This window comes from Trachemys scripta, chromosome 2, assembly GCF_013100865.1.
Source record: "Trachemys scripta elegans isolate TJP31775 chromosome 2, CAS_Tse_1.0, whole genome shotgun sequence".
NCBI lineage: Eukaryota > Metazoa > Chordata > Testudines > Emydidae > Trachemys > Trachemys scripta.
This window is the reverse complement of record NC_048299.1, coordinates 243,506,309-243,522,144: the sequence shown is the minus strand read 5'-3', so window position 1 is coordinate 243,522,144 and position 15,836 is coordinate 243,506,309. Positions and strand designations below refer to the sequence as shown.

General features: G+C 43.8%; 1 protein-coding gene across 7 annotated transcripts in view; it reads right to left on the bottom strand.

The window, feature by feature from the left end:
- Positions 1-539: 539 nt before the first annotated feature.
- The window catches only part of MATN2 (matrilin 2), a 103,754-nt gene continuing 88,457 nt past the window's right edge, over positions 540-15,836 (bottom strand). For all 7 annotated transcript variants that reach the window (XM_034763346.1, XM_034763350.1, XM_034763345.1 and 4 more), the window contains 6 exons: positions 12,600-13,013; positions 7,187-7,339; positions 4,075-4,146; positions 3,355-3,468; positions 2,899-2,994; positions 540-912 (listed from right to left, as the gene is read on the bottom strand). In XM_034763346.1, the coding sequence (XP_034619237.1) occupies positions 860-912; positions 2,899-2,994; positions 3,355-3,468; positions 4,075-4,146; positions 7,187-7,339; positions 12,600-13,013 (902 nt within the window). In that variant the 3' untranslated portion in view covers positions 540-859. The remainder of the gene's footprint in view (positions 913-2,898; positions 2,995-3,354; positions 3,469-4,074; positions 4,147-7,186; positions 7,340-12,599; positions 13,014-15,836) is intronic.

Below are 15,836 nucleotides of genomic sequence, written 5' to 3'. Positions count from 1 at the left end.
TGTGTGTGTATATATATAATCTCCTCAATATATGTTCCATTCTAGATGCATCTGAAGAAGTGGGCTGTAGTCCACGAAAGCTTATGCTCTAATAAATTTGTTAGTCTCTAAGGTGCCACAAGTACTCCTGTTCTTCTTTTTGCGGATACAGACTCACGGCTGCTACTCTGAAAATTGTAGTTGGAGTTAATGTATACATTTGTGATGTAAGTAAAAACCTTATTAAGCTAGTCTACACATTCCCTCATAGCTAGTTTTCTATAGACAATGTTTTATGCTAGGCAAAGGAGAGTATACACGAAACAATTGTTTCATAGTTGCATTTGTGCAGCACACTTAATATTTTTAGTATGATGGAGGGGGTGAGAGGTGGAGCACAACTAATAAAGCAAAAATGATTTACAGAGTATATTAAAGTAGTCATAGATTCCCAGGCCAGAAGAGAGCCATTGTGATCACTAGTCTGACCTGTGTAACAGACCATAGAACTAACCCAAAATAATACACCAGTAAGTCTAAAAATACCCAAACACAGCATGGAGGTTTCAAATTAAAAATAAAAGCATTTTATTAGACTGCATAGCTTATAAATTCAAGTGTTAAATTCTACTTAGAAATTTTGCTAGGTACTATAAAATTTTTAAAGTTCCTTTCAACATTTGTCTTACTGCAATCAATGCAAGAGAACAATATGATGCTCTACCTCAGTATGTAAATATTGGGTCCAAAAATGTCCTTTTCCCTCAAACACAAAAAGATTTGTGCTACGTAGCTTTGTACTGCTTTAAGAAAATAGCTTTGTTGCAACTTGTATGTATAAATATACAGTACAGTGTATACTTCTGTTAAGAACTCTTCATCAGTATCTTAGTCTGTTTTCCAGGGCTTCCATTCTCTTAGTTATTTCTTCCAGTATTAATAAGTTAAGGAAAAAGCTATCTGGAATACATAGTATTATACAAAAACTTGCCAGAAAGTCCTTCAAATATTAATTTGATTCTCAGCATACTGAAGGGAAGGTGAAATCATTTTTAAAATGACATTAATTTGACAAACATCATGGCAGCCTCTAAAACTGTACACGCCTGTATTTGTAACAAGCTAAATATTATAGTCTGTTGTATCCAGCACAACACTGCATAGTTTTCTACTCAGCATTCTGGCATCTAATGGCTACATTTTTCTTTCATTATCCTTTAAGTGCCCCCTCCTCCACACCCCCAACTTATTATGGAGGGAAGAGAGACTATAACTGCAGCAGATGCTGCTGGTTGTGGGGGTTTGTAGTCTGCTACTGACGTGCTGTTGCTCTCATTCTCCACTCCCCTCAGCCCTATTTCCTCCTTTTCAATGCAGGGCTAGGCAAAGGAACAAAGGGAGCTATGGAGCCCAATATGAAACATTACAACTGGGTTTCTTTATCACCCCTAAAAGTTTTGTTGCTTAACATTTAAAGTGCTGTCCACTAGCATTACCAAAAGTACCCATAGACAGGAGTTTCAGGTCACTGCTTATATCTGCTTCGCACAGTGATAGGAGAAAAGGGGCTTCAATTGGCATTTTAAAGTGAAGTGAAACTTTGTTCCTTGCTAGTGCAATCTTTAAAAATGTTTCAGCTACTTACCACTATGAAGCATTATTTATATATAAACATACTATTTACATTAGATTAATATGGAAGACACATGAAGTCCCTAACCCACAAATAGATCTGGTACAATACAGGAAAACATGTAGTTATGAGTACTGTACTATTTGAGCACCTCATGATATTTAATGTGTGTATCTTCAAAACTTATGAAATGCTATATCCCCATTTTACAGCTGGGGAACAGACAGGCTAAGGGCTGGATCCACAAAGGAGACTGGGCTCCCCATTTGTGAACTCCCCATTGTTGGAGGTTTTTAGGAATATATTGCGCAAACACCTGCCAGGACTGGCCACTGGACTTGAGGACCTCTCAAGGTCCCTTCCAGCCCTCCATTTCTCATTCTTTGCAACACCTAACTTCTAGGTTCTCTACTGCCTAGTGGAATCCGCAGGGGGGGAATTGTGTGCGTAAGAATGGGATCCACAAAAGCCAGCAAGTTGAGCTGGGAGCTGTTTAAGCTAGTGAGCAGAAAATTTGTAGAATGAGTGCAGCCTAAGCAAGCTTTCCTTCCAAAGGGAGATAGGCACCTAACTCCAGGCTGCAGGAAGGTGGCTGTTGCTGCTTGGGATTCATAGCCATGAACCTTTCCCAGAGTTAGATGCGTAAGCCAGGTCAGCTTTTTCCTGCAAAAAAGAGGAGACTAAAAAAATTAAAATTGAAGCCAGAAGTGGTTTGTGTGTGTAAAATCAGTCATCATCACTGTTCTCTGTATAATATCCTGGCATTTTAATTTGGAAATTATATTAAATGACCGTTGCATGTGGCTATTCCCTGAGCACAGCAGGAGACTTCTCTTCTGTATTCTGATATAAGAGTTTCCTGTTGACAATAAACACTACTCAAAAATAGTATGATGGAGGATTAAAATTTCAGCCGAAGTGATAGCCAAATCCAGAGAATAGGATTATAGTCTCAAAATCAGTATCCATTTTCTTTGCTGCCCTATACCCTCTACTCACCTGATCTAAGATGGAGACTTGTCTTGCTATTCAGTGGTTATGAAACATTTAAGATGCATGTTTATGAATAAAAACTTTGGTCCGTTCATTGAAGGAGCTGTGTAAACAGTAGTAGAATTGTTTCCGTTAATAAATTGCTTTTGGGCCCAAGGAGACATCTGAGACTTTGAGTTTTAAGTGTGTGGCCCTAATTAGCATTTATTGTAACTGTCTTCTCCCTCCCCCCCACCTTATAAATAACTTCCTTTCTACCTGTGATCCAGGAAACAATTATTCAGAAAGGATATATCGCTGAGTTAGTTTTTTTACTTCAGCGTTGGCATGGTTCTGGAATGTCATGAGATTTTCACAGTTGCACTGCTCCTTATCTTTTGAAGGGTTTGCTGGAAAAGCAGACAGAGGCATTCAGAGAAACAGTGACATATAATCTAAATATACTGAATCTGCAAGAGAATGTAGCCACTAAATGCAACGTATGTTCAATATTTTCCTGGCATTGAAACATAGTATAATCACTATCAAAAGATGCACATATCAAATCCCAGTTAAATACTTAGCTGTAATCATCACAGAGGAGGAAGCACTTAGAGTGGGTACTATGAAGAAACAGGTAGGCAAGGAACGCCACTCTGTGGCCAGCATTGTTTATGAATTTCCAGTCTTGACATGTCTTTCTAACTTGTGTAATCAAAGGAGAAGGCTGGAATTGCCTAAAGATTACCTGAGCCCTGGTAACTAATTACCTGATCTTGCTGTTGACTGTGAAACACTCTCCTCTTCAAAAAGATATTTGTGATGTACTGCAAAATTGGGACAGGCAAGGAGGTCTGTGACGGCTATGCTGGCTGGTTCAGATCCTGCAGGAAACCCCAAGACAGAACTGTGGTCATGATTATGCAACACATCTACTGAATTTTGTATGTAACACCTTATTCATTTAAGGCCAGATTCGTCCACTCACCCACTGATCAGCACCTTAATCCAGTGGATTTTAGCAGGGACTTCTAATGGTGTAAGGTTCTACTCAGAGTTTGCATTTTACACAAAGAATCTGAGCTATTAGATTGTATACTGTAGATAGACTGTTTAAGTGTTGTATTCCAGGCCAGGAGAGGGACTTCAGCTTTGTATTGGTTACTGTTAAGCCAGAGCACTTTAGAGTTTCTTAAATAGTAAATGATCATGTAAATAAAAAACATTGTAAAGTACATCAACGTACAAGGTTGATGTGGAAGTTGCAGCATCCAAGTAAACTACTGCGGGGGATAAGGCGGGAGCATGCAGCCATAAGCATGTTGCAGCAAAGCTCAGATGACCAAACAGGGTTTGTGGGGGATTTTGGTTTTTTGGTATGGGTATCCCTCTGGGTGAATGATGAACTTTCTATACTGGATGCCATGAGAAGAATGCTGAGTGGGGAGCCAGCTGAGGTGAAAACTGGACACAGATTTAAAGCATCTAACCTGAAGAATGAGGACCAGTCTTGTGAGGTCTCCCTGTCAGTGGATCCTGATGGGGATCTGACTCTTCCAAAGCTGGCAGAAACAATTCCCAAAAGAGAAAGATATTAATAGAAAAAATGATTTTATTACTTTGCACAGAACAGTAACTTCCAATGACAGGAAAATGGTATTTCTTTCCTGATGATTTTCTGTTAGCAGCTTCCCTCCTCGTTCATAACAAGTTGGCAATGGCTCTCCTGTGTGGAATTCAGAGGGGGCTCAGCATTATTGCTGGAGGCTCCAGGACTAAATCCTGCCTTCATCTTAGGCCATCAAAAGAGTTCTTCTAAAGCTAGAAACACTTCAGCAACTGACTACTAATAACTTAAAATTATATCAACTAACCCTAAGTCAGTTACAGAAAAATTTCAGGTCAAACCCACCATGGCTGTGTGCGTGTGGCCCTGGCTTGCCAGTCTGACTCAAAGCCCCATGGCCTGGCAGAGTGAGCAAGGGGGGCTTACAGCAGCAGGGCATAACTTGCCCTCTGAGGCTCCTGAAAAGCTACCTATAGCACTTCTTAGACTTGTCTTGATGCTTGAAGGGCTTCTCTGCTACTGGGCAGGGGGTACAGGGAGCTAGCTAGAGAGATGCTGCACTGGAGGAACGAGGGTGTTAGAGCCAGTGATTCCTCACTGAAGGGAGGGTGAGAGGAGCTTGCTGGAACAGTCATTGCTGCACAACAAATACAAATTAAACTTCTAAATAAAACAAAGTGGTTGTGAGAAACTGAGCTGCCAATTTGTTCCATCACTTGGGGCGGAATTTCTGGTGGCCCACGTTAAAGCGTGGTGCTTAGTTAGGGTGACCAGATGTCCCAATTTTATAGGGACAGTCCCGATTTTTGGGTCTTTTTCTTATATGGGCTCCTATTACCCTCCACCCCCATCCCGATTTTTCACACTTGCTGTCTGGTCACCCTATGCTTAGTCCTGGAGCCTCCAGCAACAACCCTGGGCAGCCTCCCAGTTCCACAGGTGAGAGGTATTACCCATTTGTAATGAATGCAGAGACAAGCTGTGCAGCAGAAAACCAGGAGGCAGACGGACACATCAGAGTTTCTAGTTTGGAAACTGCCTCAAAGGGGCAAGATTTACTTATTTTTGGTTTAGGAAATAACACATTTCTGAAAAGTAAATAAAATGTATGGCAAACAGCACTGCAGCTATCTAAGGCTGTTTGATAGGGAGAGAGATTTATTAGAAGAGTTGCCTGAGAATTTTGGACTTGGAATCTCCCTATGCTTTTGAAATTGTCATCATCTGTTTGCCTACCTAGTATGCAGGTGGATGAACAGAACAGCTTTCCTACAATCTCAGTATTTTGCATGTCCAAGGGAGCTAACAATAAGTTCCTTAGGGTTGAGGCAGAGGCAGAGGATACACAGTCTGGCTGGAGGGTCCCCAGTCAGATTCTTTTTCCTGACTCCTCCCAAAGCCCTGCCTAAAAGGAAGAATGTGTCGCTTCCTACCAGGCAATCCTGCACAGCAAAGAGCCCTCTAGAGTTCCTGGGCTTCATTCTCCTGTTACAGGAAGTGACTTCAGGCATCTATGTGAATGAGCAAGTAATACTGAGTGCCAGTTGTGTGTGAATGGGTGCAGGGACGTCATTAGGTCCCTGGAGAACAGGGGTCCATTCCAGCTCAGAATCCCCCCACCCCTTGAACAGATGCTATGGGAAGCAGGTCTAGAGTGTGGCTGCTAGTGACACAGTGGGGGCAGGGCAGGGGAATGATTTTGGAAAGTCAGGTTCTGCGCTCATGGATCAAAGGACTGGTTTGAAGCACAAACTAGTTGTTTTTCAGTTTACTTACTGGGTACATGAAATTATTTTGTTGCTGTTGTGAACACTGCACAATAGCCCGTAAGAAGTCGTCCTTAAATCTTTTTTTTTTTTTTTTCTGCTGAGCCCTACCACTGACTTACATAGGGAGATATCGGCAACATTCCCCTACACCGGAGGTCCTCAAATTGTGGTCCGTGGACCACCAGTGGTCTGTGAGCTCCATTCAGGTGGTCCGCGGATAGTTCCCTCTAAAGTCCGCGCCTGGGCAGCTGCACACGAGACAATGAAGGGTCACCCACCTAATTAGTGGAGCTGCGCAGACATGGCTCCACTAATTAGGTGCCTGGATCCTGGAGAAGACGCACATGTAAGGTGAGGTGGTGGCCTTGAGGGAAATAGGGGGTAGGGGGGTGAGAAGAGGGTGTGGGGGGAATTTGGGACGTGCAGGGCTGCAGCGGCCAGAGAAAGGTGACCTTCCTCAGCTCCAGAGCTGCGGCTGCTGGGGAGAGACCCCTGTCCTTCCCAGCCCCAGCTCAGGGGCTGCCGCAGTGGGGTGACCTCCCCTCCTTCCCAGCCCCAGCTCGGGGGCTGCCGCAGCAGGGGAGAGAGGTAGAGACCCCCCTCCTTCCCAGCCCCAGCTCAGGGGCTGCCGCAACAGGTGAAAGAGGGGGAGACCCCCCTCCTTCCCAGCCCCAGCTCAGGGGCTGTGATGGCCAGGGGAGAAAGGGCACATACATCGCATTACAAAGGTAAGACTACTGATATTAAAATATGAGTTTTGTTCTTCTATTTGTAGAACAAATTATTCTATTTGTAAAATGTTAATTATTAAGTTTTTTTATATATAGTGCTTTTATCCAAAGCTCTTTACAATAGCTAGCTAACGGTACGAACAACATTTGGAAAGATCATTAAGTGGTCCACTGAGACCCTCTCCAATTTTCAAGTGGTCCGCAAAAAAAAAAAAAAAAAAAACATTTGAGAACCACTGCTCTACACAATTTTAAACATGACTCATATAGACCATAAGTGCAATTGTTCTCTCCCAATAAATCATCATTTGGATTTCCCCTCCCCCCACAACCAATATTCCTAAAGAAATAGCTCATGTTTAGCCTGGGTGGGGTTCACTGATCTAACTGCAGCCTGGAGGAAGGGGGGCAACATTACCAATCCTCCTGGGGTTTAAGTGTATATTTTCTGCATCATTTATTAAAAACAGAAGAGAAGCAAAATATAAATGGCTGTTCACTTTTCTAATCTCTCAACGGAAGAGGCATGTGGTACCTTCACAGATTTGTTTTTTTAGTTTTTCACTTATCTCCCCCATGGTACTGAAGTCTTCAGCATAGAAGAGATGTTTGTCTGGTGGCTCAGAAGCAATTTCCAGTAATTCTTCCTCAATTGCTTTTCCTATTCCAACAGCATAGATAGTTATACCTGGGTGCAAGAGAAATGGCACATTATTACTACAGCAACATTTTTTTAAAATCCAGAGTTTCAGTGAAAGGAAGATGTATTATTGATTACTTATAGCACCATAAATGTGCATGCCATATAACTCCAAGGATTGTGTTGGATGAATAATCCTAGTTACACTGAGTTATATAACATCTGAAATGCTGTAGAAACTGACTGCTTTACTGTTGGTTTTATTAACAAACAAGTCTTCAGCTAAAGAAGCCATGGACATATGGTTACCACTGAAGATAAATGAATCCCAAAAGAGCACTGTGGCTGCAACATACTGAGGGAGAGAGAGCACCTCTGATCAATTTAGCAGTGGCACTGAGAGACTCTGGAGGGACACAGAGCTCATCAGTCCCTTTTTTGCTGAAATGATAGATAGACTTGATGTAGTAGCAAGGCAGGCAGGGCACAGAATCCTGAAAGAGATCAGTAGTTTGCTGAGAAATAGACTTAAACACAGAGTCTTCTTTGATAGAGTCAGCTAGGCAGATTAATCTGGAGCCTTGGAATCTAAGAGTTCTTGATCATCTAAGAGAAAACCAGAATTTATGTTGGGAGAAGGGACTGGGAGAGAGCGCCATTTATGGGGCTGGAGGAAAGACGTTAATGAGTCCTGGGGCAGGGATCCTGGGTGTAAGAGTCTCTCCTGCATTGGGTGTTTGTTTTTTTGTCGAGGGAGGGGGAAGGAAGAGAACTGAGAGTAGGAGATCAGTTGTTTAAGGTGATTCATGCCATAGTTAGTCTTAATACATCCTGGTAGCTGGGCTGGGGGCAATGGCTCACATTCCTCTCAGACAGATTTTAAACATACACCACGCAAAGCAGAGCACACTTCAGATTCCTGTTTTCCAACAGCTGGCAATAAGTCTTTGCTTGTGGTTTACACATGATCTGAATATTCATTTCTAATCACATCATTTCTGCCATTAGAAAATGTACTCACCTTGCACTGACTGCTTTGGAATTTAAAAAAGATTAAAATTTGGTCCTTGTCCTGTCTGCAAAAGGTCATTGTGAAATGAGTGCAGAAGATCTGTCTGGGATCTCAGTTATTTTTTTTAAAAAACCCACAACAATTATCCTTTTAAGGACTGAAGCAAATTTTTAAGAGAGCTTCAGATGCCAATGACAAAAACTGAATTTTCAGCTCCTTGGTTTCAGATAAAAAGTAGTGCGTGGGGTTAGTATACCTGCTTTCCTTTGCTGTTCAGTGATAACATCTATGTACTCACTATGAATAACCACTTTCAACCCTCCACTGGCAATGCAGGAGACTAGATGTGATGACATAGTAAATACACCTCTTCCATCTCCAGTGCCAACATTTTTATTAAGCAGAGTCCTGCTTTCTATCAAGACCCTGGATGACATTGTTCTAGCCAGGAAAGTAAAACATCCACCACATTTCAGAGGTTGATTCAGTTTAATGAATGGACTGTTCATGCTGAGGTCTGCTGCTTTTTAAAGACTTGGACTTAACAGTGATAAAACATTCAGTGCCAAATTTCTGCTCAGCAAAACTACATTGCCCCCAGTGGGATTACACTGGGGATGTATTTGGCTCCTGATGTCTCAGTGAAAGCAATCCACTGCTGACGTTTCTCGCTGAAAGTAAGTGGGGTTGGCTAGTACTTCTCTCCACATCTTTTACTTGTCAAGGTCTGTAACTCTTCCATACACTGTCCCAAATCCCACCTACTCACTCCTGTGCATGAAACCGTAAGTTATTGGTTTAATTTTCAAAGCTTCAGAAAGAGGCGTGGTGTTGACATTTCTTTGTGAATACAAGTCTGTTAGCTCTGTTGCCTCCTATTCTGTATTTTTCCACACTGTTTTTTCCTCATCTCCTTGTACCATCACTTCTTCCCTTTTCTCCTTAGCAGAGTCATATCAGGACACACCCCAAACTGGTTGCACAAATGGGTGCCCCTGCCTGCATTCAGGCGTGCAACAAGCTATCATTGTGTCGATATGTCAAAAAACAAGGTCTGAAACCTCTCTAAGGTCCTGGCAGCTTTATTTGTGTCACAGTCCATCAGCCCAGGTTAGTAGTAGGACTCTTGCAAAACATTTCCTGTTTTACAGTCAAGTCCTTTTTTTGTTGAAAATTTTCGGTTTTTAAATCTCTAGCTGTTATTAGATAGTGTGTGGGGAAAAATGATTTTTGCCAAGGGCGCCTTACAGAATTGATTTCTGCCACCTTGATCATAGGCTACAGTTTTATGGACCGCCCCCCCTCCAAAAAAAACCAAACAAACCCCAAACAACAACATATTGTAGACCATGTTTACTATTCAAAAATCACCAGTTTCCAATTAAATCTGAACATGAGTTATCATCTTGCTAGGCCCACCTCTATAGCAGACAATGGGTTTCTTTTTCAGGAAGACCAGTGGGATATGGACAATAAAGCAACTGTCACAGGGTCAGCTCACCACTAGGGCACCTCCTCCTGACCGCTCTGGGGATTAGCTCCTTCCAGGCATAGGCACCAACTTTTCCCAGCGCAGGTGGGTGCTCGACCCCCCCTCGCCCCTGCCCCGCCCCACCCCGTGCCGCCCCTGCCCTGCCCCATTCCAAGCCCCAAGCCCTTCCCCAATGTTTCCACCCCAACTCCACCCCTCCCTGCCCCTATTGGATCCCTTCCCCAAATCCCCGTCCCGGTCCCACCTCTTTCCCGAGTGCACAGCATTCTCCCTCCCTCCCAGCACTTGCCGCCACAAAACAGCTGTTTTGCGGCAGGAAGCGCTGTGAGCTAGGGGGAGAAGTAGGGACGCGGTGCGCTCAGGGGAGGAGGCAGAGCGGAGGCGTAGGTGAGCTGGGGCAGGGTGGAGAGCTGCCCGTGGGTGCAGAGCACCCACCAATTTTTCCCCATGGGTGCTCCAGCCCCAGAGCACCCACCAAGTTGGCGCCTATGCTTCCAGGTGCTGCACCCACCTCTGGCAATCTCTTCACCCGTCATCCTCTCTCACCATGCCGCCTCGCACTGCAGGAGCTGGAGCTTCCTCTTTGTGACTTGGCCCTCTGGTCTGTGCCACTTCCCTACTGGCTGGTAAGGCAACCCAGGCCCCCCTCTATTCTAGGTTCCAGCTCAGGGACCCTCTAGTCAGCAGCCAAGGACCTCACTGCCTTTTCCCTAAGCCTTTCCCTACCTCATTTGTTTAGTCTGAAAAAGAGAAGACTGAGGGGGAGACATGATAACAGTTTTCAAGTACATAAAAGGTGTTACAATGAGGAGGGAGAAAAATTGTTCTTAACCTCTGAGGATAGGACAAGAAGCAATGGGCTTAAACTGCAGCAAGGGAGGTTTAGATTGGACATTAGGAAAAACTTCCTAACTGTCAGGGTGGTTAAGCACTGGAATAAACTGCATAGGGAGGTTGTGGAATCTCCATCATTGAGATTTTGAAGAGCAGGTTAGACAAACACCGGTCAGGGATTGTCTAGATAATACTTAGTCCTGCCATGAGGGCAGGGGACTGGACTAGATGACTTCTTGAGGTCCCTTCCAGTCCTATGATTCTGGCTTTCCCCCCATCTCTGGGTTTGCCAGATGCACAATTCCCTCCTCCTCCCAGGGAGTAACTGAAGTCTACTTCCCTGCAACCCCCAGCTGTTCTCAGCTCCTGGGTTTTATACCGGCCCTTCCTATCCCCATCCAGCTGAGCCTCATCTAATTAATCCTGTTCACTGGCTCCTCCTCCAGGTGCAGCCTGGGCAGTTAACTGGATCACCTAGTCACCTTAATCCTTTCTGGTCTTGTGCAGGGTGGATACCCAATCATAGCAACATATAATTGCTTCCAAGTCTATACTGTACTTTTAAAAATTATAGCATAAAGCAAAGGCTCTGGAACAACATATATCTGATATTTTGAGTGCGGTGTTTTATATTAATATTATGTGTTAAACGGAATATTTAATAAAGCTCCTAATGTCTGCGATCCTTTAGTGGAAACATGCAGGGCACAGCTCAGCATTCACGCTATACAATGACAGGTTTCAGAGTAGCAGCCGTGTTAGTCTGTAGCCGCAAAAAGAACAGGAGTACTTGTGGCACCTTAGAGATTAACAAATTTATTTGAGCATCCAAAGAAGTGGGCTGTAGCCCACGAAAGCTTATGCTCAAATAAATTTGTTAAGCTAAACAATGCAACTGCCTTGTGCTGATTTGGTTCTTCAGTACATAGACTCTCTCAGAGGTACTTATTCATTACTTCCTGAGATAGTAGTTGTAATGCAGTGCTTTGTGGCAAAGCCCCTAGACCAGTGGTTTTCAAACTTTTTTTCTGGCGACCCAGTTGAAGAAAATTGTTGATGCCCGTGACCCAACAGAGCTGCGGATGAGGGATTTGGGGTATGGGAGGGGCTCAGGGCTGGGGCAGAGGGTTGGGGTGCAGGGGTGAGGGCTGTGATTGAGGGGTTCAGGGTTTTGGGGGGCTCAGGGCTGGGGCAGAGGGTTGGGGTATGGGAGGGGATCAGGGCTCTGGGCTGGGGGTGCAGGCTCTGGGCTGGGGATGAGGGGTTTGGGGTTCAGGAAGGGGTTCCAGGTTTGGGGGGCTCAGGGCTGGGGCATGGGGTTGGGGAGTGGGCTTACCTCAAGCGGCTCCCGGTCTGCCACGCAGCAGGGGTGCTAAGGCAGGCTTCCTGTCTGTCCTGGCACCGTGGACTGTGCTGCGCCCCAGAAGTGGCCAGCAGCAGGTCTGGCTTCTGGGCAGAGGCACGCAAGCAGCTCCACGCGGCTCTTGCCCGCAGGCACCACCACCCCCGGCTGCCATTGGCCAGTTCCTGGCCAATGGGAGTGCAGAGCTGATGCTCAGGGTGGGGACAGTGCACGGAGCCTCATGGCCCCCCTGCCTAGGAGTCGGACCTGCTGCTGGCCGCTTCCAGGGCGCAGCGCAGTGTCAGAACAGGTAGGGACTAGCCTGCCTTAGCCAGGCAGCACCGCCGATGGGACTTTTAATGGCCTGGTTGGCGGTGCTGACCAGAGCCGCCGTGACCCAGTACCTTACATTCTGTGACCCTGTACTGGGTCACGACCCACAGTTTGAAAACCACTGCCCTAGAAAGCGAACCAGACGTTTGGGAAAATATAATTCTCTCCAGCAGAGGGCAGTGCTACATGCACATTAATCTTGTCTCTTCATTAATATAGGTTGAAATTATTTGTTTATTTTAAAAAATAATATAAACATCCTTAAAGAAACAGTGACAAAGAAATACCAGATTACCATTCTGCTTTGCTTTGCTGGCCCACTCAGAGACTTCATCTTGGGCTCGTCCATCTGTAAACACTATAGACACCCTGGGCACTTCTGCTGAAAATGGCCTTGCCCCTTCTGCTTCAGTAAAGCTTCTCTCAAACATTTGTTTCAAGGCAAGTCCAGTCATGGAGCCTTTCCCCATGTATTTCATTTGGGATACTGCTTTTTTCATGTCTTTGGCTGTGCTGAATTGTCTTAATGTGAACTCTGTGCGAACTTGAGAGGAATACTGCAGCAAACCAACTCGAGCAGCTTTGGGAGAAATCTCAAGAGAATCCAAGATTCCAGAGACAAATTCCTTTACAACTTCAAAGTTATCCTCTCCAAGACTTTTTGATCCATCAATCACGAACACCAGATCAATTGGGCCTTCAGTGCATCCTGTATAAATAAAATAAAAGCAAAGATTTTAAAGAGAGGAAGGATTTCTCAGTGGTTAGGGAACTAGCCTGGGACTTAGGTTCAGTTCCTTCCTGAGCAAGTCTCTCACTCTGTCTGTGCCTCAGTTCCCCATCTGTAAAATGAGGATGATGATACTTTGTTACCTCGCGGGCATTATGAGGATAAATACATTACAGATTGTGAGGTGCTCATGGTGATGAAGGCCATAAAAATACCTCAGATAAAGGAAAATATGACTTCATGGGAGCCCAATAAAGAAGTATGACAAGATCCAGAATAGATTGAAACCACCTCCCCTCACAATCAGATGCTCGAGTTAACAGCTTGAATTCTCATATCCTGTTTTCATCATTTTTTGAAATTCCACACTGAAAAAATGTGTAAAAGAAAACTGGACAGAACATAGGTCATATTTGAATTCAGGCCTGAGTAACTGTTTAATGAAAGTTAGCATTACTAGATGTCCGAAGCAGATTTCTAGCTTGTAGGCAAACGGTTATTAGAGTAAGGTCATCCACTTGCCCTAGACTCTGCCTCCACCTCTCAGCATTACTTTCCCAGTGTCATTTCATTGTCCTGAGTACATGTGGAATGAGTGGATGTGTATATGTTGACAAGTCATTAAATATAATTAAACACTATGTTGTGGGCCTAAGCAGAAGTCTGCCTACCAGCTCCTTATCGTCTGGCTCTTCTTGTGTCCTATTTTCAAGAGACATCTGTTAGCAGTTACGAACGAACTGCAGTAAGACATGTACACTCTAACCTGGAATCTTCAAGACCAAGTAACTTATGGCTACCAGGCTGTAACAGTTAATTGGCATTTGAAGATATTGGGGTGTCCTCCTGAGGTGGAGGAAGGGGACACTGATCTCTACAAAGCACTCTAACCGTGCGGAAGGAAGTGGAGACTCTCTCACATCAATAAGACACCCCAAATTGTATCCTGCTCAATTTCCTGGGCTGGCCATCCAAGGACGAAGAGGTGAAAGATTCTGACCCTCAGCTAAGCCAAGCCTGAAATCTACATCTGAGAGAGAAAAGACCAGGCTATCCCCCCACCCCCACGTCAAAAAGCTTCAAGTTTCATTTGATCATTTATAAAGATACAGGTAAATATCACTAGGCTATGTCTACATTACAGACCTTACAGTGTCGCAGTTGTACTGCTACAGCTGCCCAGCTTTAATGTCTCCTGTGTAGCCACTCTGTGCCGGTGGGAGAGAGCTCTCCTGCCAGCATAATTAAAGCACTCCCAACAAGTGGCGGTAGCTATGTCGGCAGGAGACCATCTCCCGCCAACATAGCGCTGTCCACACTGGCACATTTGTCGGTGAAACTTATGTTGATCAGGGGGTGTTTTTACCAACAAAAGTGCTAGTGTAGACAAAACCTTAGTTCCAAAACTAAGGCCTAGTCTACACTTAAAATTAGATGGACCTAGCTATGTTGCTCAGGGCTGCAAAAAATTTCTCCCTAAACCTATTAGTGAGAGAACTGTGGATTAAATAAGTGTCATTCTGAAACTGCTACGTGTGGAATTCTAGAAAACATTTTGTATCTGTGCAAGACTGGCAGAAAGATGCAGCCATTGTGTTAAAGTGGGGAGGGAAAATAGATTAAATAAACAACAATGTGATGTAGTTTCTGTGAACAGTGAAGTTTAATGGGAGAGAGCAGGCCTGGTCTACAATAGATGGTTAGGTCGATGTAAGCTGCCTTGTGTTGACCTCGCTGTGGAAGTTTCTTCGCTTAAATTTGGTTCCTGCCGATGTAAGAGCCTCTCTACCCTGATTTAGTAACACCACCCCGAGCAGTGTAGTCATGGGCTATGTAATTAGGTTGATGCAGTGTCAGTGTAGACCCTGTGTTGCTTACGTGGACTGTTTCTGGCTTTCAGGAGCTGTCTCATAGTGACAATACAATCGAGACTAGCACTCCTGGTGAAGACATACACCACTGACACAATGAGCTGAGTTGCATACACACAAGCAATTTAATAACTGCTGTGGCTGTATGCCAATGTAAGTTAGGTTGACATAATTTTGTAGTGTAAATATGGCCCATGAAATCATTCTAAGGGCTGTATTTACTTAAAACCAAGGCAAGGACTTGATTTTTAGCTGAATGTCTTAACTTAAAGGGAACAGCTTCTCCCCTTAACCTTCCTGTAAAACACTGAGAGTTTTTTCGTTATAATTAATACAATCAATAATTGTAATACTCGATGAGCCAAATAAACTGAACCAGTGACTTACTGATTATACTTCATTTATAACCTTGATTTGATTATTGCACTGTATTACTGTAAATTAAGTTAAGCAAGTTAGGAAAACTATAAGTTAAATTAGCTAATGACATATTTCATTTAAACATATATTTGTTTTATAACTGTTTGCTTAATGTTTAATACATTTATAAGAGATACACTGGACTGGCTTATCTCTCAAAATTTCAGCAAAGACAATTTCAACGTAGAGGTAAAAGGTGAAGCCATTAAAAAACATTGCTGAGACCATCCTGTATTTTAATTACCTAAAACACCACTCTATTATCCCTACAAAACGAAAAGCAATAAAATGGCAATGACAATGGCCAATCAACATTTTAGTCCTAACTTTATAATGACATGGGGGGTACAAAATGGATTTCTGAAAATAAGTACAGATTGTATGAAAATTCCTTTCCCCCTCCCCCTCCTCAACACACATTCAATGTGCCTATGTGCGGTGACAATGATATTTATCACCTAGTCATGCCACACCAGTAATGTGCTATCTAAGGGCAATATTCTGCTCTTCA